This window comes from Xenopus laevis, chromosome 4L (assembly GCF_017654675.1).
Source record: "Xenopus laevis strain J_2021 chromosome 4L, Xenopus_laevis_v10.1, whole genome shotgun sequence".
Lineage (NCBI taxonomy): Eukaryota > Metazoa > Chordata > Amphibia > Anura > Pipidae > Xenopus > Xenopus laevis.
The window spans coordinates 69,635,784-69,661,568 of NC_054377.1; the positions used below are offsets into that span (position 1 = coordinate 69,635,784).

Here is a 25,785-nt window from a genome sequence, read left to right on the forward strand (position 1 = left end):
CCATATGTAGTAAATTTGTTACTGTAAATATGCTTCTGGCAATATGTAGCAAATTGGTCAGAGTTTGCATGAGTTTGTGGGTAAACTGCAGCAACAAACAAGATTTTTTTTTTTTCAGTAGTTAAATTTTACTAGCCATAGGGCTAGTAATCGTATAGACCAAAGGGCAAGTTCACTAAAATTCAACAAAAACTGCTTGCCATCACTGCCCATGGGAAATATGCAAATGGTAGCAAAGGCAATTTTACAATAACTATCTCCCATAATTTGTGCTTTTAGGAAAGAATTGTGTTATATGCTATATCTTTATGTGACTCCTATGTGTTTATGGGGGGGGATTGATGATTTTGAGCAATGTGTAAAATGTGTCCAGTATGTGCCATTGCCATAAATGCTAATTAGTCTCTAAGGGTTTCAGGATGGGACAAATAATTCCCCCAAATTCCTGCAATATTGAATCACAATTTTGGTGACATTTTTTGTGATAAATTAAGATATTTTCGATGTATTCCTTTTTGATGCACTTTCCTATGAAAGTGGCGTAATCTAGTTATTGATTGGATATGAGGAGTGAAGGACAGGGCAGGATCATGGCACCGGGCATGGAGTAACAGTGGAGTCATCAACAATAATAGACATGTTTAGGATATTTTCAGATTAGGATGGGGAAAGGGAACCACCTCTTATCTTTGAAAAGGTTGGAGTTAAAGTAGAGTTGGGCAACCCAGTAGAAATAGCCAATACATGAAAAGAGACCCTGTGTTGAAATTAGTAGAGGAAATCTGAATGTCAGAAACTGTCTGAAAGCTTCAATTTCAAATGACAGCATTGTGGTTTTGGAAACCATATGAACTGATTAGTTTGCCAAGGGAGAAAGTATACAGAGAAACTAATAAGGCTAGGGCCAATGGGGCTGAAATCAGCTAGCTGAAATCCGCTGGCTGATTTCGGCCCTACAGCGGACAGTAGCCTCTTCTCTCTTCCACATTGTTGTGAGCAATTTGAGTGTTTTAGATGAGGCAATTCCCAGTATTGTCCATGGCAAGGTATTTTCTGGTGTTTTGTTGCTGCAATAAGTGGGCAACAAATAACACCATGTGTCATTGCCCTAAAAAGTGTTACTATCACCCCATTACACTAACGATTTTGCTCTCCTGTGAATTTTATTCCCTGTACTTCCTAATTGTTGCTTTGTGTGATTAGAGGATCTTTTTGGTCTTAATTTTGCTTCCTTGAACATTTGAGATAATAAGTGGCCACTTCAAGTATTTGCACCAACATCTCTAATAAAGATATATATGTACCTGCCATATTCAAATTGACCTAAGCATAAATGTACTAAGTTTTGCTAGGCAGAAAAAAACGTTAGCAATAGCTCACTATGAAATGCTTGCGCTGACGAATTTACGCTAGCGAAACTTCGACAGCATTCAGCTGCCGTGACGCAACTTTTAGTGAATTAGCATAGTGGTAAAGCCTAACAAAGTGGGCAGAAAGTGTGGAGAAGCCTTTGCAGGGGAAAATTCGCTCTTTAGTGAATTTGTCCCAAAGTGAGAAGTAGAATTTATAGCACAGATGATGTCATACAAAGAAGTCTATGACGCCCTTAGACAGTTTGAGGATCATGAAAATCCCCTGGAGGGCAATTTCCGGTCTACGGGTCTCCAGCTGGACAGCTCTGATATCTAGGATAGTTTGTATGTCTTCTCTATGTCCAGCAAAAGCAAAAATACCCAATGTATAATTTGGGGATGTGCTCCTAAGACAAGTACCAAAGGCAACCTTGGAATTGAACTATCAAGACTGCTACTAATTCTGTATGTATCACATTGGAGATTTTGTTAAAATACGATTTAGTAATTCTGGTAATAAAATTAGCAAATTATTTGATACTTTTTACTGTTTTTGGAATTAGGTGGTTTTACATAAATAAGAGTTTACAAATACTACCCATTTAAGCTATGTGTACACTCTTTTTTGGAAATATATATTTGTTTCCAAAACCAGTGAAGAGCTCCTTTTGCAGACTAAGACAATTGTTCATTTGTACCAAAACAACTTTTGTCCTCAACTATGGGGCTCTCTGATGAGTTGTAATGTTATCTGTTATGTGAATAAATGCATTTAACATGCATGTCTGTCTCATTGTCTCCCTCAACTGCTTTTGCTTGATACAGCACAATATTTTAAATTACATATTTATCCTTTATCAAGTTGACATTGGCTGAGTAAACTCATATTCTTTAAAGGTCTCAGCACCTTTGGCCCTTATATTTAGTTTACATACATGTGCTGAGACAATGTGAATTTTGGATGTGATATATACCATAAAGGTAAAATCTTACATGCCAACCTGCACACGTATCCCACTAATATATACATACTTTTATTGTAAATGCCACACCCTTTTTGTACTCTAAAACATAATTAAACAGCAAAAGGCACGTGGTTAATGAGAACTCTCTCTGTGCTGACAGATATATCCAGATGCAGTCTAAATCTGCTGAGCATGGATTTCCTGAGGAGTTATTAAAAGAAGAAACGAAGTGCAGAACCGGATACAGTGCAGATGTAAAGGCTGAATCAACATGGACAAAATCAAGTATTGTGTTCACATTTGGTTTAATGATTTGAGTGCATAACAAAGTATGCATAAACAGGTAATTCCCATACTGTGCACCAGAGATTCCCTATTGGGTTGGTAAACCATAAACTATTAATTTGGAATATTTTGCAAGTCTACTAATTTCCCATTCTCGAGCACACCCTCAAATAATTAATGGGTGTACGTCTATTCTTATATGACAGGTACTGAACTTGATTAAAAAAAACCTGATAGTTTACATTCTAAACTATGGTCCTTACACATTATCATTGGAAGGAAGGAACTGCATTCTGTGATTCTGTGATTAGGACATTGCCTTACAGTATGCTGTGCCTTTCTTTGGTCATCACAGTTTCTTATTTTACTGTAAGATGGGAAATGAAAACTACTGCATTATCATGTGCTGATAGAAACTGTATATTTTCTGCATGTTTATTATATATGGGTGTCTCCATGACATATGGAAGCAACGCCACAGTTCAGAAGCTAGGCATATAAGTCAACCTTTTTACTAGCAGGAGCCTTTAATAGAACTACTGATGGATTAATTGCTGAGGGATGTCAGTAATGCACTTTTCTATCTACTCTGTACTATCTACTTTTTCAACATTGGGACAAGGCGTGTCTTAGTATTTTGCTGGTTGTTTTGACTTTGCTCTATGGGAGCAGGCAGGAATAATGTGGCTTTAGTTTCATTTTCAAATTCTGTTTAGAGCAAAAAATTACCGGATATTGGGGCTCATTAATAAACACTGAGCAATTTTGTACCTGGGCAGTAACCAAGAGAAACCAATCAGTGATTAGATTTTGTTTCTGCCAGCTGCAGGCAGAACAATGGAAGCAAACATCTGGTCTGGTTGGTTGCCATGTGTAACTGCCCAGGTGCAAATTTGCCCAGTGTTTATAAATGACCCCAATGTCTACTTAAAGGGGAAGGAAACCTCCCGTGTATTGCCCCCCCTCCCTCCTCCCCCCTGGCCTACCCCCTCCCGCTGGGCAAATGCCCCTAACTTGTTACTTACCCTTCTGCGCAGGTCCAGTCCAGGGAGTTCACAGCCGACATCTTCTTCCACGAGATCTTCTTCCTCCTTTGACCGGCGCATGCGCAGTAGGATCATTTCGCCGGTACGATCTACTGCGCATGTGCGTGACTTTTGGCGCATGCGCAGTAGATCCGTACCGGCGAGATGCTCCTACTGCGCATGCGCCAAAACGCAGGTCAAAGGAGGAAGAAGATCGCGTGGAAGAAGATGTCGGCTGTGAACTCCCTGGACTGGACCTGCGCAGAAGGGTAAGTAACAAGTTAGGGGCATTTGCCCAGCGGGAGGGGTAGGCCAGGGGGAGGAGGGAGGGGGGGCAATACACGGGAGGGGGGAGGGGGGTTAGCGCCGATGAGGTTTCCTTCCCCTTTAAAGGAGAAGGAAAGGTTAAAACTAAGTAAGCCTTATCAGAAAGGTCCATCTAAATATACCAGTAAACCCCCAAAGTAATGTTGCTCTGAGTCCCCTGTCAAAAGAAACACAGCATTTCTTTCCTTCTATTGTGTACTCATGGGCTTCTGTATCAGACTTCCTGCCTTCAGCTTAAACCTCATTGCCCTGGGCAAGAGCATGCTCAGTTTGCTCCTCTCCCCCCACCCCTCCCTTCTCTACTGTAATCTGAGCCAAGAGCAGGGAGAGACTCATGCAGGAAGTGATGTCACACCACATTAATACTGCAGCTCCTATTCTAAACAAATAAAATGCCTCCGTAGCTTTCCTTCTCCTTTAAGTGAATATGTAAAAATCCCTATTCATGTTGGAAAAGATTTATACTGTCCCTTTAATGTAGACTACAATGAATCTTATCTGACTTATATAGCCTTCTTAGAGCAGTAGAATGGTTTAAGCGCATCTAGGCACGTACATAACATAGTAGTAAGAAAAAACAGAGGCGCCAAAAGGATAAAAATAGCTAAAAGCACTTAAAAACCCAATGGGTAATTCAGAGGAGGTAGTAATGAACTTAACTCCTCCAAGCAGACACCAACGAAAGTGGTAATTTTCAATAATAGTTTATTCACAAAACAGTGCAATACTGTTTTGTGAATAAACTATTATTGAAAATTACCACTTTCGTTGGTGTCTGCTTGGAGGAGGTAAGTTCATTACAAATTATATTTTTATCCTTTTGGCGCCTCTATTTTGTCTTACTACTATATCGAGTCCACCCCGAGTGGAGGGGTATCATCCCCTTTTTCTTTTTTCTACAGAGAGCGACGTTTTATTCCTGAGTGGGGTCAGGATAATCTCCCCACCTGCCTATACAGTGGTTGCCTATCGGTAACCCTGGTTTGTGAGTATTAACTTGTTTACTCTACCATTACTCCCTGTAAAAACATATTACACTATTGGGGCTCTTGGTGTTCCTTTTTGTCTCCATTACGTACATAACATGATCATGGAGGCACCCACATGTAATAAACATGCATATTTGTAATAAAATATATACAAAAAAATCAATACTATTTTTTATTATAATATATCAAGACATAAACACTGATCGGTTATTACATGAAACAGATACCCTTTACATACATTCCATTGGCGTATTTGCTTTCATGCTTGATAAAGAACAGGGGTCATTATGAATTTTGGTCCCCTCAGTTCTTGTCACTGCGCCAATGTGGCAATAAAAGGCTGTACTGTGACAAGTTATGTCAAGTCCAGTCTTTTTCCCATAACAGAGATTATAGTGATATGGGGAAATAAATCACAATCACATTTCTCAATAACTCTCAGTTAAGTCTGTGAAAAGACATCACAAAGCTCAATCTAGTGCTTGTGTCAAATGGCAGAAGGGTTGATATACTTTAATGCTTGTTTGTCTTTCCTCATAATAATGTGCAGCTTGAACTTGGGCCACGTGTTTATTTCTTAGAGAAAAGGTTAGTGTCGGTCCACTACTGCGCAATGGTATCTAAGCAGTTTCAAAAATGTTCTACAGAATTCATAGTAAATCATTTACTTACCAAGAACTTCTACAGGAAAAAGATGAGGGAAAACAGAAGAAAAAAGGAGAGATACATATGAGAGAAGGCACAAGCAAGAAGAAAAAAAATAAATTCCTTCCCATCACACATTGTCAACTTTGACCCCCACCCATATCCAGTGCTTAGCTATATATAGGGATACACAACACGTCTCAATGTAAAGGTTTCCATGAACTGTACAGCTGTGTGTGGCAGAGGTGTGGTTAATTTAAAAAAAAGCGGCATGCGGCAAGCAGAAAAGGGTTAAAACATTTTGAATCTAAAGGAAAAAGTTAAGGATAGGCTGAATCATTTCCTCTTATCCTTATGTAATAAAATGGTCCTGTGTGCTTGGTGTATCAACAGAGCAGTAAATAATGTATCAATAACAGTAACCAGGTTATGTCATGTGCTGTAGGTAATATACTGCCTTCATGGGCTGCTCTGTGTTATGCTCTGTGTCTCAGGCTATATGTCACCTCCTCGCAAGTGATTTATTGCTTGGCCTATCAGAATGACTAAATGTTGACAACAGGGAGATGCAAGTACCTTATATCTGAAATATTCACAGGGCAAGGTTTTATCTAGCTGTAATACAATGTCACTTTTATAAAAGCTGCTTGGGCTAGCCATTCAATAATTTATAGGCATTCACGTTTTAGTAATGAACAGCAAACAATTGTGACAGAGTGGGGATTGTTTATATACAGACCGCAAAGGCTGTTCCCCATGAAACTGCAGCACCATGTACACATTTCATATTTAATTAACGTATCGACAAATGAGCTATGGTCGTCAATCAGACTCTAGAAAGTTCACTGCCTTTGCAGCCAGTAAGGCTTATGTACCAACATGGGGCAAAGCTTCCCCGGTCAGTAACCCATAGCAGCCATTCAGTCAATAATAGGAAAATAAGAGCAAAAATTTGATTGGTTGCCAGGGGTTACTGCCCATGTGCCCATCTATCTAGTTTTTGACAAATGAGTCAGTTCTAAATTGTCTCAGACAAAAAAATTGATTTTTATTATCTACAAATATTCATAATTTGGCTGTTGGTTAAGAGATGCAATCACCCCTATTCTTTAACTGCAAAACTGCACCACCAAATGCTCCCTATAATACATAAGTATAGAAAGTATCGTTGGAAGCACTGATGTTTCAAAGATGATGAAGCAGGCACTTAAGTTGTATTCCAAGTGTAGAAATGGTTTGTGGAACAACCGGTGGCAGAGATAGACTCCAACATTAACGGACCGGTAACATCAAGAATGTATATTTTTTTAATATATTTAAAGTTGATTGAGCACCTAAAAATAAACTATTCACTGGCAACATTTTATACGTGAGAAGTTTTCCTACTCTAGGCCTATACACAGCCATGAACAATGTTTATTCCGTGTTATTCTTCCTGTGTAAGAACTAAAACCACTGTATTCTATGCAGATTATATGCAGTGTAAATGTGCCTTTTTGCCCTAATGGATTTAAATGGCTACCGTCATTGTGTTTTTTTAAGCAAACACACGGTTGTTACCAGTTCAGGCTAGCAGTAATTTATAATTAAATGCATATAAAACACAATCATGTTTTGGGGTTACTGTTCTTTAGCTGAGAGATGCAATTTAACTTTGAAGCAGCACTGCATAGCTCTCTGGCATTAGCATTTTCACCAAACACAATTTCGAAAAGTAGTGCCAGTTGTCTACATGCCAACCTTTAGCCTTTGAACAGAACTGATTAGAGAGGAGATCGAACAGGGATAACCTAAACCTTTTTCAGATGATAAAGAGAAACTATGAAAGCTATTTTACTCTGGACAGGTGCTCTGCCTGTGACATTGCACCCCTCTATTGTGATTGGGGATAACAAGCCTGAAGTTGTATGTCCCTGATTTGTGGGGTAGAATCATATATTTGTGAATTCTCCACATCAGCACTTTGTCGAAGGTAAATGGCTGTAAGAACTGTCTACAGCAGTTTATTTATTTAGGCATCTTCGTGTGGTGAATTGGTAAATCCCTAAAACAATGAGGACTTCATTAGGGATACGCTGAATTCACTATTTTAGGATTCAACTGAATCCACTGTTTTAGGATTCGACTGAATCTCAAATCTTTTGTGAATGATTCCAAATCAAATCTGAACCCAAATTTGCAAATGTAAATTAGGGAGAAAGGAAGACATTTTTGAATTCCTTATTTGTGTGAAGAAAAGTCATGTAAATTTTTGGATATGGTTCAGCCAGATTTGAATCCTGCTGAAAAATGCAGAATAGGAAGATATAGGCTTCTACAGCTTTATGTAGTATGTTTCAGTGCAGTACAGCCCGTTCCCCTTTAGCAGGTTTAGGATTAAATCAGTTCTGTTTCTGGGTAAATAATTCTGATTACAATATTGTGAGAAGCATCAGTCCAGTACCGTAATACACAGAGGTGGATCCCTTTTCTGCCATGCCTTTTATATCATAGTGGTGTGTATCAAGTAAATCTAAAGATTTGGCATAGTGGCCATTATTACTAACATACAATATATACAGTAGAATATAGATTTCTAAAATAATCATTTCATTCATAAACACCAATGTTCTCCACAATTACATAATTACATATTGGAATCTAAAATGCTCTTGGAAGAGAAGGCTGGCAAACCAGGTGGGTGATCATGGGCTGTAAAATGGAAGGTCTGCCATTATTCTGGTATTGTGATTGATCCCCTTAGAACTAGAGAATGTTCAAAGGAATCAGATGGGGGTTTAGGGAGTTTTCTGCCCCGGGAAGCTCTAACATTTTAATTGGGGTTCTAAGGCAAATTGATGAACAAATTCATATTTTAGGCAATCGCTTTTCATAAAACCCCATTTTATTAAATGCATTTATAGATACAGATGGATGTCCTGCATGTATAAAGGGGAGTGACAGAAGAGGAAGTTATTATTTGATCAATAGACAGAACTAGGGTGCAAGGCAAGTGCAGTTCAATTATGTGCCATTTGTGGGCTGGTCAGTATGTGGGGAGAGTGAGAAAATAGAGGACACACCTTTGCGCGCTTTCTTCTGTAGCTTCAGAGTGTCAGAAGATTTCTTCTTGATTTCATGACGTGCCCGTTTGTATTCTGAAAGAGACACATTTTTTTGAAGAACAGAAGGATCAGAAATATTATATAAGGCATACTTAACAATTCCAAGGACATTTCGTAGCTGGATTTAGGCTAAATGGAATATAATATAATGGAATATAATATGACTCTTACTTGCAATGTGTAATGGTTTGGTATCATGGGTACTGGTTAGAGGAAAACCACTGTCTCAGTCCTAAAGGTCTAAAGTGAGCTAATAGTTACTGAAAATATGGATACTTGCATGCTATCGGCATTACACTGCGAGTACCTGTTTCTACATTTTCAATAACTATAGCAATTTCTATAACTACTCATTTCTGTTGTATTCTTTTGTACATTGGACACAGAAGCACTGAAATACATTTTACCAGGTTTTGAAAACCAGGGTCTCTCTCAGGAAAATATGGACACTTTGCAACTGATTGAGAGAATATAATTTGCACCAAAAATGTAAGTAATACTGTGCAAGCAGCTTACTACATGAGGGCAGACAGGAAAGGGGACAACACTGTCCTTCGGTGTTTACTTTTGTTACCTCGGGCATGCTCTTTATCCAGTGTATTAGCTGTCTTTTTCCAATCTTCTATTCTTTCTTGAAGTGGATTTATTAAACTCTCCATGAGAGCACTGCAGAAGAGAAAAAACATTATCAGCATTTTTTTCAAAATTGTTTTTATTGAAGTTTCACATTTACCCCCAACTGATAACAAATGTTAAATAAAAGAAAGCATAAGTTGTCATTTTCCAGCAGAGCTGGGGAAAGAAGCAATGCAGGGTAAAATAATGAGGTTACACCAAATATATATACCTTCAAATATATATTTACATATATGATCAACTGTTTTATTTAAGATAATAAACCAACCTTCCCATATTAGCATGCATAGTGTTGTTTCTGAGGAGGGGGGAGGAGGGTTTAAGGGGAAGGTGGGGGTGTTTGCTGTATTCAGCACGTTTGGGATGATAAGAAGGGGAAATGTTCATCTATTCAAGATGACCTGGACAGTCATTATATTCAGTGGGGGTGAAATGAAAAGTCAAGTTGCTGCAGAGATTCTGCTGTCAGTCTCTTACTTTGTGAAATGCCTTAGCTTGCTCTCTATGCTTCGATGTCTCATACACATCCGGGTCAGTGCTGATCCAATATCACGAGTGGCTCCTGCAAAGCAACATGGGTGTTTACTGCCAAGCAGCATTTCAGAGACTATTACAGTTGTATTTACTATATTTAATATTTCTTAGCTTTTACTATCTATCTATCTATCTATCTATCTATCTATCTGATATTTATTGTTTGTCTAATATTATTTGAGCCCAGAGATTTTTTTACAATAGAAGTTAAAGAGAATATACCTAAATGCATCTCTAGGCTCCTTATTAAACAGAAGCATACAGGATTTTGTGGCATTAATCTCACCTCGAGTATTGGTCGCCATGTCAGCCACTTTCTGGAAGGCATCAAGAAAGGCAACAGCAGCCAGCACTGTGGTCCTGAGAAAGGAGAAGGCAATGTAAAGAACACAGAGCAGGAAGAAAGGAAGACGGCAAATGGAAAAATTAATAAAGTAAAGTTTTGTGGTGAGAAGAGTGAGAACCTTCCTTAATGGTAGACTGTGGAAACTCTAAGGGCAATATTTAGCCAGGTTTAACAGTGATCAGGGTTTGCTGATTTGGCTTCCCCAGTTGGCTGAGCTTATCCCATTGGCTTAAAGTTTAGCCCATGGAAAAATCATCCAAAAGTCACTAGATGTCACTGGCCACACATTGCATACCAATGTGGTTCAGTAACTACACTGGTCACTGATTGATATCTGCACAAGTTGTAATCAGATATCAATCTGGAAATTCATTGTTTTGGTTCCATAAACATCAACATCGTCTTTACGTGAGACTATAACTGCCCATTGCTGTTGGATGGAAAACAGGTCCTTTGGTTGAACAAGGAGTAAATTTAGTATGCAAGCATTTATATTCACTACAATGTAACATCCAATACTGAAAAGAAGACATGTGTAAATCAGATTCAACATGAAATACTTCCCATATAAAGAAAGGGAGCCACAGAAAAAAACACCAAAGCAAAGGCAGAGATTCAAAGGTAAGAATAAAGAGTTCCCTTGAGAATTGCTGCTGATGGTTAGTGCTTCAGTTATCAGCTTGTGAACATGGAGAAGGTAAGGTGGGAACTGGAAATCAATGAGAAACTTAGCACTAGATTTTGACATCAAGCAAAAAATTGCTTCTGTAAAACCCTGTGATTGCTATGCATTATTCTACCAAAAAATTCGGGTACAGCTATCCTAAAAACACAATGTAACAATGTTGATTATATAATCTAAAAGAGGAAGCATTCATAGGTGTAAATTTTAGTATGTTATAGAACGTCCAATTCTTAGCAATTTTGCAATTGGTGTTTTAGTTTTTTAGTTTGCCCTTTTCTTTTGACTCTTTCCAGCTTTCAAATGACTGACCTCATCTAAAAACAAATGCTCAGGAAGGCTACACATTTATTGTTATTGCTACTTTTTGTTATTTATCTTTCTATTCAGGCCTCTCCTATTCATATTCCAATCTCTCATTTAATTCAGTGCATGATTACTAGGGTAATTTGGACCCTAGCATCCAGATTGCTGAAATTGCAAACTGGAGAGCACCTAAATAAAGAGCTAAAAAACCACAAATAATAAAAAAAAGAAAACCAATTGCTAATTGTTTCCGAATATCACTCTCTACATCATACGAAAAGTTAATTTAAAGGTGAACAACCCCTTTAAAATGCAATGAAAAGCCCTACGTATGCCTTGGAGAAAAGATGTCCAACTAGTAGCCCGTGGGCCGACCTCCCCCCCCTTGTTTCCCTCCACATGAAAGTCTGCCTGCTGTAACTGCTTACCTTGTGTAAACTTTAAAAGGAATCAGTGCTGAGATTAATTGGCCCCTACATTGTTTACACCTCAGATTCAGACTATAATCCCCTGTATTGTTCACACCTGTAATATCCCTGGATTGTAACATCTCTATTGTTCCCATCTCAGACCCAGATTTAAAGGAAAACTATACCCCTGTAGGTCTCTATGAAAATATATTGCATAAAACAGCTCATATGTATAACCCTGCTTCATGTAAATAAACCATTTTCATAATAATATACTTTTTTAGTAGTATGTGCCATTGGGTAATCATAAATAGATAACTGCCATTTGCATCTGTTGCTTAAGAATTCATTGTGAGGCTATAATTTTCCTTTAAAGTGCCCAAATTGTTCACCTGTTCACACCCCATACAAATTGCTGGAGTGGTCCTGACAGGTTTCCCTGTCTCCCGCTGTATTCTGCCTTCCCTGTGCTCCCTGTGTGTGCCATACTCTGCCTTCCCTATGCCCTCTGTGTGTGCCATACTCTGCCTTCCCTATGCCCTCTGTGTGTGCCATACTCTGCCTTCCCTATGCCCTCTGTGTGTGCCATACTCTGCCTTCCCTATGCCCTCTGTGTGTGCCATACTCTGCCTTCCCTATGCCCTCTGTGTGTGCCATACTCTGCCTTCCCTATGCCCTCTGTGTGTGCCATACTCTGCCTTCCCTATGCCCTCTGTGTGTGCCATACTCTGCCTGCCCTATGCACCTTGTGTGCCCTATTCTGCCTTCCCTATGCTCCTTGTGTGTGCCCTACTCTGCCTGCCCTATGCTCCCTGTGTGTGCCCTACTCTGCCTGCCCTATGCTCCCTGTGTGTGCCAAACTCTATCCGTCCTATGCTCCTATGTGTACATAGGCTTAAAATAGTTATTGTAGGCTGAAGTGTACTACAAACATGCCCACCCAAGTCTGAGACAAGAATCATTTGGTAGCAGAAACAACTTTCACCAGTTGGCTGGAACATGTATCAGATGAAGCAATTTTATTTTTCTCAAATCTGAATATGCAAGTTAGCATTCATATTTGGTTTGCAATTTGGCTAAATGTTTTGGAGGATTTGGATTTGCCAGAAATTACGTGCATCCTTAAAACATATAAATGACAATATATGAGAGATCTGCAAATGGGTCTGTAGAATTAGCGTAGAAAAAATGAAAACCAAACTCACCTGAGCTGGGAGTGTAGTTTTGTGGCTTTTGAACTAAAATCCTCCCAGATGGGATAGGAATTCTGCAAGAGATAGAAATAATGGTTATCAGATTTATTTTTATGGTATAAATTGAATCTACTTATATAAAATCATTTCACAGTGTTTATAAAAAATTAAAAAATTATCAGCCCAAATTAGAATTACACTGGGCAGGAAGCTCCCTGTACTTTCCTAACTCTTGCTGTTTATTATGTATTTATTTTTATTTGGCATATATCTTTCCATATGTATTACAGGGGAATGACTACTTTGACGTCCTGCACGTTAGGCAGCTGTATGCAGATGTTTAACGTACAACTCAAAATAACACTTTTCTCACTTTGCATGTGAAGAATCTCCATTGCACATAGCAATTATAAAAAGTATTGAACTTGAACCATTTTACGCCAAGTTTGCTATAGTAGAGGATCAAAGGCTGCTAAATTCTCACAATGCAGCACATTCCATTCAAATTTAAAAAACTCGATTCAAGTTTTTTCTCTGAAAAAAACTTGAATGTCAGGAAGATTGCAAATAGCTCCAAATTGATCCCTGTACCTCTCCCATTGACTCAAACAGCAATTTGGCAGATTTTAGGTGGGGAATAGTCAAATTCTAATTCTTAAAGGGCCAGAGTATGATAAATCTTAAAAATCGAATTAGAATTTTTAAAAAAACTCAAATCGATATTGAATAACTCCCAAGTCGAATTTGACAGTTTTGATCATAAAAAATTTAGAAAATTCGAATTTTACATTTTCAATTTGACCCTTGATAAATTTGCCCCGTAGATGTATATGATGCTGGAAAGTTCTTCCTAGCAACCAGCTAAGGGCTTTTTGTAGCACAAATAAATCTTACTTAATATTTGTTTTTAGAAGAATTTGTGATGGTGAAACATAATGCCAGGGGACATTACCAGTGGCATTAAAGGAAGCTCAATTGCACATGTAAATCTCAGCAAGCTTTTATTCATAACAGCACACAAAGAAAATGGTAATCTTAGAATGGCGTTCAACACCCCTCTTGCAACAAGTCTTGATGAACTGTTCAGTATGTCAAACAGTAATATACTATCTCTTTTGTAAACCATTTTAGTCAACTAACAATTCACACCATTTTCAAGCCATCCACTGGGAAATGTAAAATGTATGTTTTAGCATAATTAATATTTTTGCCGCTAATCCATATTGTGCAGCTTGAAACTGAACGGTTAAAGTACAGATTAATAAAGCCTTTAAAATGTATTAATCGAGCAAAGAGAATTATAAAGATTAAAAGAAACAGAATAACATAGGAATCTGGAGAATTTTCGTAGCAGCTTAGAGTAAGCAAATAATCTGGCTGAGTTACCGACACCACGCTATGGTTCAGATACACGGCAAATATTAAAATAAGAAAGACTTCCAAGAATAAGATGTGTGTGTGTTTAGATAAATACAAGGGGCAGACTTAACACAGTTATAGTAGCAAGTTCAATTCATTTAGCCTATCATTTCTAATATAAACAACAGTGGGCGACTCATTTATTTTTTCCTTTACAGTTATGTCTACAGATTATCAGTATCAGGAGGTTTTGTCTACAATTTTTCTTTAAAGAATTAATAATTGCCACACAGCAGAATGCTTAACTAGATATAACAGAACTGAAACTATCTCCAACCTAATGAGATCTTGAACCAGGGCTGATGACACATGAGTTGCTTTTTAGATGACCAGCCAAAATCGCACCAGCCATTGATTTGACTGTAAAATGCCTGAAAGCATCAGTACTGGAACAAGTACTTTCTTATTCAAGTCAACTGGAAATAGCGGGGGCAGTTTCGGGCACTTTTTTAGTCCAATCTAGTTTTTTAGCCAGTTCAAATAAATTTGAGGTGAAAATAAGTACAGGTATAGGACATGTTATCCAGAATGCTCGGGGCCTGGTGTATTCTGGATATATGCTGCTGTACACACAGTAAAGGCCATCCCTTTAATTTTGATAATGCTGGCATGATTATAAATAAATCAAAGGCGCTCTTTGGCCACAACAAACTGTAACAGATTTGTGTTTGTGCCACTAGTGATGCACAAAGTCAGCAAATCTTTGACACGCAACTTCTCTTAACCTGCTCCCAGCCCAGCCTAGTACACTGGGCCATCATATTGTTGGTGATGTCAAGACATTGGCAGAGAATTAGGCCCTGCCGTCCACCACAGGAGTCATGTGTTACTGTTTACTCATTAGCCTGTAAACCTTTGTACAGTGATGGTAAAGGGTGCTACCAACACATTTTACAGCATAGTATTTAGGGCAGCGTTTTTAATCCTTTTTAGTGCTCATTTATTGCTGGCCAATTTTGAACAACACTGAAGCATTTACAACCACCTTAATTCACAATAGAAGAGAAATCACAGTGGTGTGCACAGCAACGTTTTAAGCATCTTCTGGCCCTTACCTGAGAAATGACAACACTGTACAATTATTGGCCACTACACGCTCAGTTTGTTTTCCTAGGATACATGAATGCTGGGTTTTCATTTGGAGGGGTTGAACTTGATGGACTTTGTCTTTTTTCAACCCGATTTAACTATGTAACTATGTAACGTAACATAAAATGGGGCATGAAATGAAACATGCTTGACATGAAATTAACGCTTCAATAATCCCTTCTCACTCAAGGAGATAGATCTTGGCAAACGAATGTAGAAAAGTGGTGGTTTCATATCTTGCGATGCCGAATGTTATACACGCAAGCAATGTCAACATGAATCAAACTCCTAAATTCACTCAACCTTGCCTAAAGCACAACTCTCTTAATAAAGCACAAATGCCCAGGTTCTTCAATACACACACATAAGTCTCACTCTCATTGGCTTTCATTTTGTTACAGCCTCAACCACCAGACATGATGTACCCTTATTTTAATTAAATTGCTTAATTATTACATTCCAGTATTCATATAAAATTGTTCAACTGGTAAACCACCAAACATCCCAAAATCAAATGCTCGTCAGCAATGACTATTAGATGATGAAGTAGTTCAAATCTGCTGTATATTCTCCCAACTAGAGGAATCTACTTGATTTATCAGTCACATTAATGTACATGTAAGGGATCCCTTATTCAGAAACCCTGTGTTCAGAAAGTTACAAATTACAGGAAGGTCATCTCCCATAAGCAAATATTTCTATTTTTTTAAGAAATATTTTCTCTAATAACAGGTATCGGTTATCTGGAAACCCGTTGTCCAGAAAGCTCCAAATTACGGAAAGGCCATCTACCATAGACTCTATTTTATCCAAATTTTAATAAAACAGTATCTTGATCCAAACTAAAATATAATGAATCTGTATTGGAAACAAAACCAGCCTATTGGGTTTATTTAATGTTTACATGATTTTCTAGTACACTTAAGGTATGCAGATCCAAATTACAGAAAGATCCCTTATCTGGAAAAACCCCGGCCCCAAGCATTCTGGATAACAGATCCCATACCTGTAACTTCCACTTGATGGTAATTTAGCTAAATGAATCTATATTGGTGGCAAGACAATCCTATTGTGTTGATTTAATGTTTAATCCATTTCAAGAAACAATCCAGAAACCCCCAACAAGAATTCTGGATTATAAATCCTATACATGTTCTGCATAATAATGTACACATCCAGTAGTTTTTTTTATTCATATACATATGGCTTGGTGGACTAAAAAATATCCAGTCTCTTACAAGTGAATACAGGCCTGGCATTTCTAATGGATAATTCACCTCTGGCAAGTGTCATTAGACATTAGCATTAAATGCATGCAGTCATCTGTGGTCTACATAACCTCTACAGTCATACAGTTATACTTTTCCCAATAAAATTAAAACAGACAATTAAATAAGTGAATGAAGGTGTGGTTCACACATTTAATGAGGCAGCACTTCCTGCTGTGTCTCTAGCCAAGTGAGCAAATATGCCATAGATAATTGAAATTACTTCTTTACCATATTGTGAAGCAAAACAATTTCATTTAGATGTCAGCTGGTTTAGAAAATAAATTATGGTTATTTGCATCTTCCATAATGTATCACAGTCATAGAATTGCTTCTAAAGTATATATAATTTCTTAGGGAAATGGAACACATTTGACACCCATATGAAAAACACTTGAAATCAGCCCTCAAGTTCTTTTGAGTGGGAATAGCCTGTAAAAATGCATTTTTATAACATCCAGTTATCACTAGAAACTGATCATGGTATTTTTGATCGATAATCATCTGTGCAAAGGGCACATTGAGGCACTGCCCTAAGCTACAAAACATTGTGGCATTTTTTTTCTTGTTGATAACCAATGCAGCCAAAATCAACACTTCTGCAGGCAATTAGGGGTGGTTTGCCCAACACAGTACTGCAGTAGCATTCTGAAGAGGGTCCTATGTGCCACATGACAGCCTGGGTCAGGTCCCAAATGCATCTAGGAATAATGCAATCAATTTAATTACAATTGTAGTAGAAAAAATTACTCTATTAAATGAGATTATTATGAACCACCCTAAACTGCACAGCAACGCATTTTCGAGTAATAACCCATAGTTAAGAACCTCTGTATCAGTGGCGTAACTAGATATTACTGGGCCCCACAGCAAATTATTTTTCAGGCCCCCAAAATGTATAGAGGTTGACTTGTTTCTCCAATATTTATTGAAATTGCATATGAATTAGGGCCTCGTGGGGCCCCTATACCTCCTGGGCCCCCCTGCAGCCGCAGGGTCTGCTTCCTCTATAGTTACGCCCCTGCCCTGTATTAAGGTATTAAGGTGAATCTAACCGCCTTTTTTTGTGAAACCTAAAGAAGTGTGTGTGTGTGTGTGTGTGTGTGTGTGTGTGTGTGTGTGTGTGTGTGTGTGTGTGTGTGTGTGTGTGTGTGTGTGTGTGTGTGTGTGTGTGTGTGTGTGTGTGTGTGTGTGTGTGTGTGTGTGTGTGTGTGTGTGTGTGTGTGTGTGTGTGTGTGTGTGTGTGTGTGTGTGTGTGTGTGTGTGTGTGTGTGTGTGTGTGTGTGTGTGTATACACAGATATGGGACCTTTTATTCAGAATGCTCGGGACTTGGGGTTTTCCGGATAACGGATCTTTCCGTAATTTGGGTCTTCATGCCTTATGTCTACTAGAAATTCATTTAAGCATTAAATAATCCCAATAGGCTGGTTTTGCTTCCAATAAGGATTAATTATATCTTAGTTGGGATCAAGTACAAGCTACTGTTTTATTATTAAAGAGAAAAAGGAAATCATTTTTAAGAATTTGGATTATTTGGATAAATATATGGGGACAGCCATTCCGTAATTCAGAGCTTTCTGGATATCGGGTTTCCGGATAAGGGATCCTATAACTGTATATTCAATGCCTAGCCAGAGAAATGCAGCATTTCCCATTATTTCTGAGAATGTGGGAGAATGAAAGGAAGAGGCTCCTGACAGGCAAGTGATTCTCTGCAGTGAGCAGTTGTTACGAGGTGGCTTATGGCTTTATCAGAGAGATCATATTGATAAAGGACTGGAACTATGAAGGTACCGTAATATATGAGCAAAATCAAATGAAATACTTTCTGGGGAGCACAATGCCTACACTGTAATAGGAGCAACCTTATATACAACACTTCTTCAAATGTCAGTATATTTGTGTGCGTTACACATAAAAGCGCATACCTCACACCCAGATCGATATTTCATTTATACCAAGCATTTATAAGGTGCATTAATTTCAAATCTAACCGCAGTAGTGCACAGGAATGTAGTGCAACATTGTGCATAACAGATCTCCCTGGTTTACGCTGCTTGGTTGCATTGTTCGCTCAGCCTCAGTACATGACTTGCATTCAAAGCCAATCTCCCATCTGACAGGCGAGTAACCCATTTAATCATTCTGACTCATAAGGTGCAGCCTTGCTATTTCTGACTCCGAGCATTTGATTAATTGACTGAACATCTACTGGAACAATATAATCCTGCCACTAGCCTTTAACATATTACTCTCCGTTATATATTTTTCTCCTTCATTGACAGTTTTCGACTTTACATTGAAGATGCCCCTTCTGACCTTCAAGGGATCACAAGAGGACAGCTGCACAAAAACTAGGTCACTGGGAGAGGAAGCATTTTATTATTCCATTTGTGCAAGAGAACTGGCCATTCATGGGTTGCTGGCACTGGAGGCATTTGCAGATGAATGGCTCCAGGGATCCTGTACAGAGGAAATTCCTGTGCATCTTGCATGTGATGGGTTAAATCCCTAACTCCCTGTGCAGATCGCAGGGGAAGGGGAGAGCTGAGAAGATATTTCATGCAAATAACTAATTAGATACAAACGCAGCTGGAGTGAGAAATCAGTTTTACAGAAGCGTAGAAACTGTTTATACATATACTTACAGAGGAAATAATTCAAAGCATTTTTTGTAGGAAAAGCCAGCGGGGAAGCCAACAATCCACTCACTATAGAACTGCTTAATACATATGAGCTGAATACATAAAACGGTACAGTGCTGAGCCTTTTTCTGCCAAAACCTTTTCCTGGCTTAAGGTCACTTAGGTCCTAAAGCATAACCTTAACCTTCCTTTCCAACAACGCAGAACCTGCGTCATTGGCAGGAAAGGGTAAATAATGCATTTTCTTGGTATGTCCATAAACTCTTATATTTTTACAATGTCTTGTACTGTTTCCCTGGCAAAACTGATCTGTTTGCTTCAAAAACACTACTTTAGTTTATATAAACTAGCTGCTGGTGTAGCAATGGTGGAAATTGAAAAAAGGCTATATGGCACAGGTTAAATAGTGGATAACAGATAACACCATTATGTTCTACACAGCTATCTGCCTTTTCTCCTTTGAATGTCTGCCCCCATTGCTACACAGCACCTTATTTATATAAACAATAGTAGTTTTATTACCTTAAAACGCTTTCATGATGTTACTGTTCCTTTAAACAACAGCACCAACAAATTATTATTACAAGTATACGATCTGTTATCCGGAAACCCGTTATCCAGAAAGCTCCAAATTACAGGAAGGCCATCTCCAATTGTCATACAATACAAATACATGAAATCTCATCAGTCCCATTTTATACTGAAATAGTATTCAGTCTATAGTTCTGTAAAGAACCATTAGAGCCATTTGACCCCTGTTTATCTCCCTGGTTAAGTACTACCGTAATAACAACAAACAGTATGGGCCAGTAAAGGGTAATAGCACATTGCATTTTAATACATATAAAACATTAGCTTTAGGAGTTGACCCTTTAATTATAGTTTCAATACTAGCCTCTATTTCATAATCTCTCTACAATAAATCAATTTCCTCCCTACCGACAACTGTTCTCTTGAGATAAAAAAGAAGGCCCATTTTGCTGAAAGTCTAATCCAATGATTATTTGATAACAGAAACATTGACTGCAATGTCCACTCCATGTGAATTCCCCGGAGACATCAGCAGGGGTGAATCAGTAGCTTCCTACTGAAGTTCTAAATCTGCAGATGGCAAATCATAATCCAGGGTTTAAATGCAGGGTTTGTATCTATACCTTTATTGATAAAGAGTTACATGGTCAAGCAGACTCATATTTTAGGCCTTCTCCCAAGATTTAAAATTGCTTGTTTACCCAAAAAGGCAAATATTAATAAATGGTTAACCTATTATATGTCAGAGAACATTGCGGATAGTTGCTGACATTTTGTAATATAGACTGATATATAACCCTGGTATAACAAAATAAACTTAAATTTAAAAAAAAAAATCTTCATTTTATAAAACTATATTACCGATCATGTATATCAATTATGAACCAAAGTAATTAGGGATATGGGATCTTCTTGGAGCCTGGGGGTTTTCTGAATAAGAGATCTTTGTGTAATTTGGATCTCCATTTTAAATGGTTGTTCACTTTTGAGTAAATTTTTAGTATAATGTAGAGTGAGACGATTTGCAATTGGTTGTCATTTTTTATTATGTAAGGTTTTTTAAGGTGTATGAGTTATTTGGCTTTTTATTCAGCAGCTCTGCAATTGGCATTTTAAGCAATCTGGTAGCTAGGGTCCAAATTACCGTAGCAACCATTCATTGATTTGAATAAAAGACTGGAATATGAATAGAAGAAGACCTTACTAGAAAAATGAGAAATAAAAAGTAGCAATACCAATACATTTGTAGCCTTACAGAGCATTTTTTTAGATGGGGTCAGCGACTACCTTTTGAAAGTTGGGAAGAGTCAGAAGAAAAAGGTAACTAATTATAAAACTATAAAAAATAAATAATTAAAACCAAGAGAAAATTTTACTTAGAACTGGCCATTCTATAACATACTAAAAGTTAAATTAAAGGTGAGCCACCCCTGCTGAAAATCAATTAAACCCAATAGGATTGTTTTGCCTCAATAAGGATTAATAATATTTTAGTTGGGATCAAATACATGGTACTATTTTATAATTACAGAGAAAAGGGAAATCATGGTTAAAAATTAGAAATATTTGAAACACAGATAGATGCTGTTATGGGAACAGACCTTGGGAGAAGAGCTCTCCTTACACGATTGGACTACAATATGGGAAAATCTCAGGAAGACTTCGGCATGTGTAACACATAAAGAGGTCAACTATAAAATCCTCACACATTGGTATATGACACCGCCAAACTACACTCTATATATATCCAACTACCTCAACATCATGTTGGAGACAATGTGGTGCAGAAGGAACATTATAAAACATATTCTGGACTTGTCCCATATTGGTAGATTATTGGAAGGGAGTACTGGCATTGCTAGAACCTCTCCTGGGACAACCCCTGCATTTAGACCCGCAAACGTTCCTCTTAGGGAAACCATTTCCCAGATTAAATAAACATGTACAGAAACTGGGCAACCTTATACTAACAGCAGCTAAACATCTTTTAGCTCGAAACTGGAAGACTCCGAGAGCTCCTTCAGATAACGAGCTTAATACAGCTATCCAGGATGTGAGACAGATGGAGTATTTGGCAGCACTTCATCGATCCCAATTGATGATCTTTGATAAAGTATGGTCACAATGGGACTTGATACACCCTACCTCTAAATAACTCCCTTCCCACCCACGGATGTCCACTCTCTCAGAAACAATGTGACAATTGAGGGGATACACCCCCTCTTCCCTTTAAGTATACATAAGGTCCTCTCGTCTTACTCCGTCGGGCTCAAATGGTTTATAGTTTAATTTTTTATTTTTTATTTTTCTTGTTCTCTATTATTTTTGCATAATGCACTAGTCTACGGTGCACGACTCATATCCATCCCTATTTCCTATGTTTACATGCTAAAGGGTATTCACCCATGGGCGTTACTTACTTATATGATTGTGAATGCCTTACCGTTGGATCACCTACTCTGATATGAAATGATGAGTCTGTAATGTGAAAATATGCACTGACTTGTTAAAACTTCAAATAAATAAAGAGTTAAAAAAAAATTTGAAATATTTGTTTAAAATGGAGCCTATGGGAGATGATCATCTCGTAATTCTGAGGTTTCTGAGTAATGGGTTTCTGGATAGTGGATCCCATACCTGTACCTAATAATGGTAATAGCAAGCGAGGCCCCTACAAATACCAATAGGCTAGAATATACTGTAAGTCTATGTGTACATCAGATTCGTCATATGACATTATCAGTGGTTACTTTCTAAATTAAATGACCAAGAAAAGGTACCAGCAGCATGCAAGGTTGACAGATATGAATTTAATAATCATTTTGATGGACATATTCTGTTACTTTGCTAAAGCAGCCATTGACATTTGAATTCAATAAAGGAAATGTTAAGGTGTGTGGACACCAGACTTATCTGTGATATGACAATTCAGCAATACCCTGCATCACAGCATGACACATTCTCACTTCTTTCAACATAGTGGCCAATAAAGCAGCCCTCAAGTAACACTTCAGATGCAATCTTTTCTCTCAGAGAAGTCCTGAAGCACCTAGCATCTGTCAGCAAGCGTACAGAATAAAGGAGGTGCCTGCCATGGCCTGATAATCTTGTCTGCATGTCTCAGCCCTGAGATTTGATGGAAAGATCACAGGACATTCTCATACTTTCTAGGTAAAACTGGACATAGAAGGACAGAATGAACCACTATACATAGCACATAGGCAACATTTTGTTCACATTCACTATTATTAAGCCACACCGAAAAAGCCTCACCTATTTTACAAAAAAAGAGAACCTTTATAAATGGTTGGAATGGCATCATCTTGAGAAGTAAGCACTAGGTGTACCAGTATTAATGACATACACACTGTGGCCCCCAGCATTTCATGACATTTTGAGCCCCTCTGCACAGGCACAGTTTGTGGCCCCAAGCATTTCATGACAGGCACAGATTGTGGCCCCTGAATTTCATGACAGGTACTGTCTGTTGAAGCCAGCTGTCTGCCTGCTCACCAAGCCATTAGTAGAGCTTAGCAACCAATTCCCGCAACAAATGCAGCTCATCATCCGGTGGCCGTAGCTTGTCAGAAATTTAAATAAGAGATGAACCATTCTTAGGCTTTTTATATTAGAGAACATGTTAACTGGACTTTCATTGTCTTTTAAATAGGGATGCACCGAATCCAGGATTCGGTTCGGGATTCAGCCTTTTTCAGCAGGATTCGGAAACCTTGTGCCTGGCCGAACCGAATTCGAATCCTAATTTGTATATGTAAATTAGGGGCGGTAGGAAAATCACGTGATTTTTCATCACAAAAGAAGATTTTTTTTCCCACTTTTTCCTTTCCTGCGCCTAGGATTCGGATTCGGTTCGGTATTCGGCCAAATCTTTCACCAAGGATTCGGGGATTCTGCCGAATCCCAAATAGTGAATTCGGTGCATCCCTACTTTTAAATATATCTCTAAAATTTGTGTAACCATTTCGGCAAAGTACCCATTGTCCCCTTGATAGCCTAAGGTATCTTTATTGTGTGGAATGAAAAGAGACAACTGCAACTGAGCCATATAGCAGGCATAAAATGACTAGTGCAGAGCATAGCTAGACCATAGATTTAAGTGCTATTTGAATGAGCACTAAGGGGAACCCCCTTTTGCGAACCTAAGTAATCTTGAACTTGTGTCCTGGGTCTTTGTAAATGACCCTATTGTCTTGAAAAAATATTTCAAGACATTTAGACATTTAACTAATTGTCTCATTTTACTGAATAAAGCATAAACGTTAAGATTTTTCTCTCCCGAAAGACCAATTCTTGTGTGAACTGACAGATCCGTCAAAATTATCGTGAGGTTAGTGGGAATCAACGATTGTGCATCTAATGATTTTTTGTTCGACATCGTCAGATAATTGATTGGCCATGTTAGAAAATTTTCATCGGTCACAGTGAAATCTATCTATTGTCCAATTGTTTGCAGGGCTTAGCAGACAGCTACCCTCCATTTTCTAGCTGCAACTAGACAACATCGCTTGAAATAGTCTTTTTAGTTGATGGACAAATTGTACATTTAAACGATAGTATCAAGAAAAGCTTGGTGTTACAATTACGAAAAGATATTTTAAAAATCCTAATGTCTATGGCCAGCTTTAGTCCTGCACTGGAAACACTGTGATATTTTTACTCTTAAAATGCAAAATGTTTTTAACTTGACAAAAACTCAAATGCAATTACCCAAAAAGAACCATAAGAAAAGTCCATCTGGCCTGCAACTGACACAGTTGCAATGTGATCAAGTGAGGCCAAGATAGAGCTCTTCTGCCACAGTGCAAAGCAATATGTGGGCCCACCACCGGCACAGTCCGGCCCTGTATGTAGGGATGAAAATCTTCCACTGTCCACACGCAAAAACACTATACCTGTAGTTATCATCATGCAGTTGGGTTGCATTTAATTAGCTGGGAACTGGCCAAAATGCAGACTGGATGGTAAAAATATAGTAAAATACTGCAAGAAAACTTATTTCAGTCTGCTAAAAAATAAGCTTGGGCAAAAGCTCATATTACATCTTAACAATGATCCAAAATACAGGACTATTTAAAAATCGAATGTCATCTGTCATATAACCGAAGCAAAATATGGAGAAAAGCTTCTTGTAAGAATAGGCCAAATTTTCTCCTGAATAATGTGCAAATCTGCCGGCACAATTACCTATGACAACATTTTACAGCTATAATTGCTGCAAAAAGGGTAAAACCATAGACTGAATCCTAATGAGAACATCATATTTTATAAAACAGTGACACACTGAAATAAAACATAATTGAACTTATTTGACCCATTTTTATTTCTTGAATCTAGTCTCTCAGTGACTCCCTCAGAGGCTGCCTGCCAGATCAGGTTTCTTTAGCAACCACTCATTTGTATTATTATGCAAATGAAAAGCATTTACAGATTGTTTATTCCTAAAACCAGATTGGCACCTAATAAATGGATCCGATCATGACCACTTTCATGTAACTGCAGAACTTTCTTTAGCAAGCATTCCATATTGTGTATTTAATCAATTTAATTTCACTCTAAGCCTTTTATTTCTCAGAGAAACAAGCTCAGCTCAGTAGCTCAGACAAATATTGGCACAGTGAAATGTCAGCATCAATATTTCAGAAACCTGAAAGTATACAACTGTTAAAATACAATTTGCCCAACAAAAAGGCTTATTGTGACCACTGCTGACATTTGTAAAGGTTCCAAAAGCTCTTATAAAAAAAACAATGGGTGATTGACCAACATTGACCAACTTGTCCTATACCTTCTGCATTATCCATTGAAGGCCATAGTCTAGGGACTCTAGGACAATTTGCCAACTCTTAATAAAAAATATTCTCACATCATGATCTTTTGTTAACTAAGGTATAGGGCTATGAATACCCACAAATATAAACAAGCAGAATTGAACTGCTGATTTGGCCTTTCAGACCATGGTTTTAAAATCCCATAGGGGTGAGGATGGTATAGGCTAATCTATCAGACCTGTA

The 25,785-nt window shown here is 38.0% G+C and overlaps 1 protein-coding gene across 3 annotated transcripts in view; it reads right to left on the reverse strand.

Moving 5' to 3' along the window:
- The window catches only part of mtss2.L (MTSS I-BAR domain containing 2 L homeolog), a 77,052-nt gene that overhangs the window by 33,418 nt on the left and 17,849 nt on the right, over window positions 1-25,785 (reverse strand). Inside the window, exons 2-7 of one of the 3 annotated variants that reach the window (XM_041590254.1) lie at window positions 12,812-12,873; window positions 10,149-10,222; window positions 9,806-9,890; window positions 9,267-9,358; window positions 8,651-8,725; window positions 5,616-5,621 (exon numbers count right to left, since the gene is read on the reverse strand). In XM_041590254.1, coding sequence (XP_041446188.1) covers window positions 5,616-5,621; window positions 8,651-8,725; window positions 9,267-9,358; window positions 9,806-9,890; window positions 10,149-10,222; window positions 12,812-12,873 — 394 coding nt within the window. Of the gene's footprint in view, window positions 1-5,615; window positions 5,625-8,650; window positions 8,726-9,266; window positions 9,359-9,805; window positions 9,891-10,148; window positions 10,223-12,811; window positions 12,874-25,785 lie in introns of all 3 variants that reach the window. The other 2 variants (XM_018258083.2, XM_018258084.2) reach the window with 2 other exon arrangements.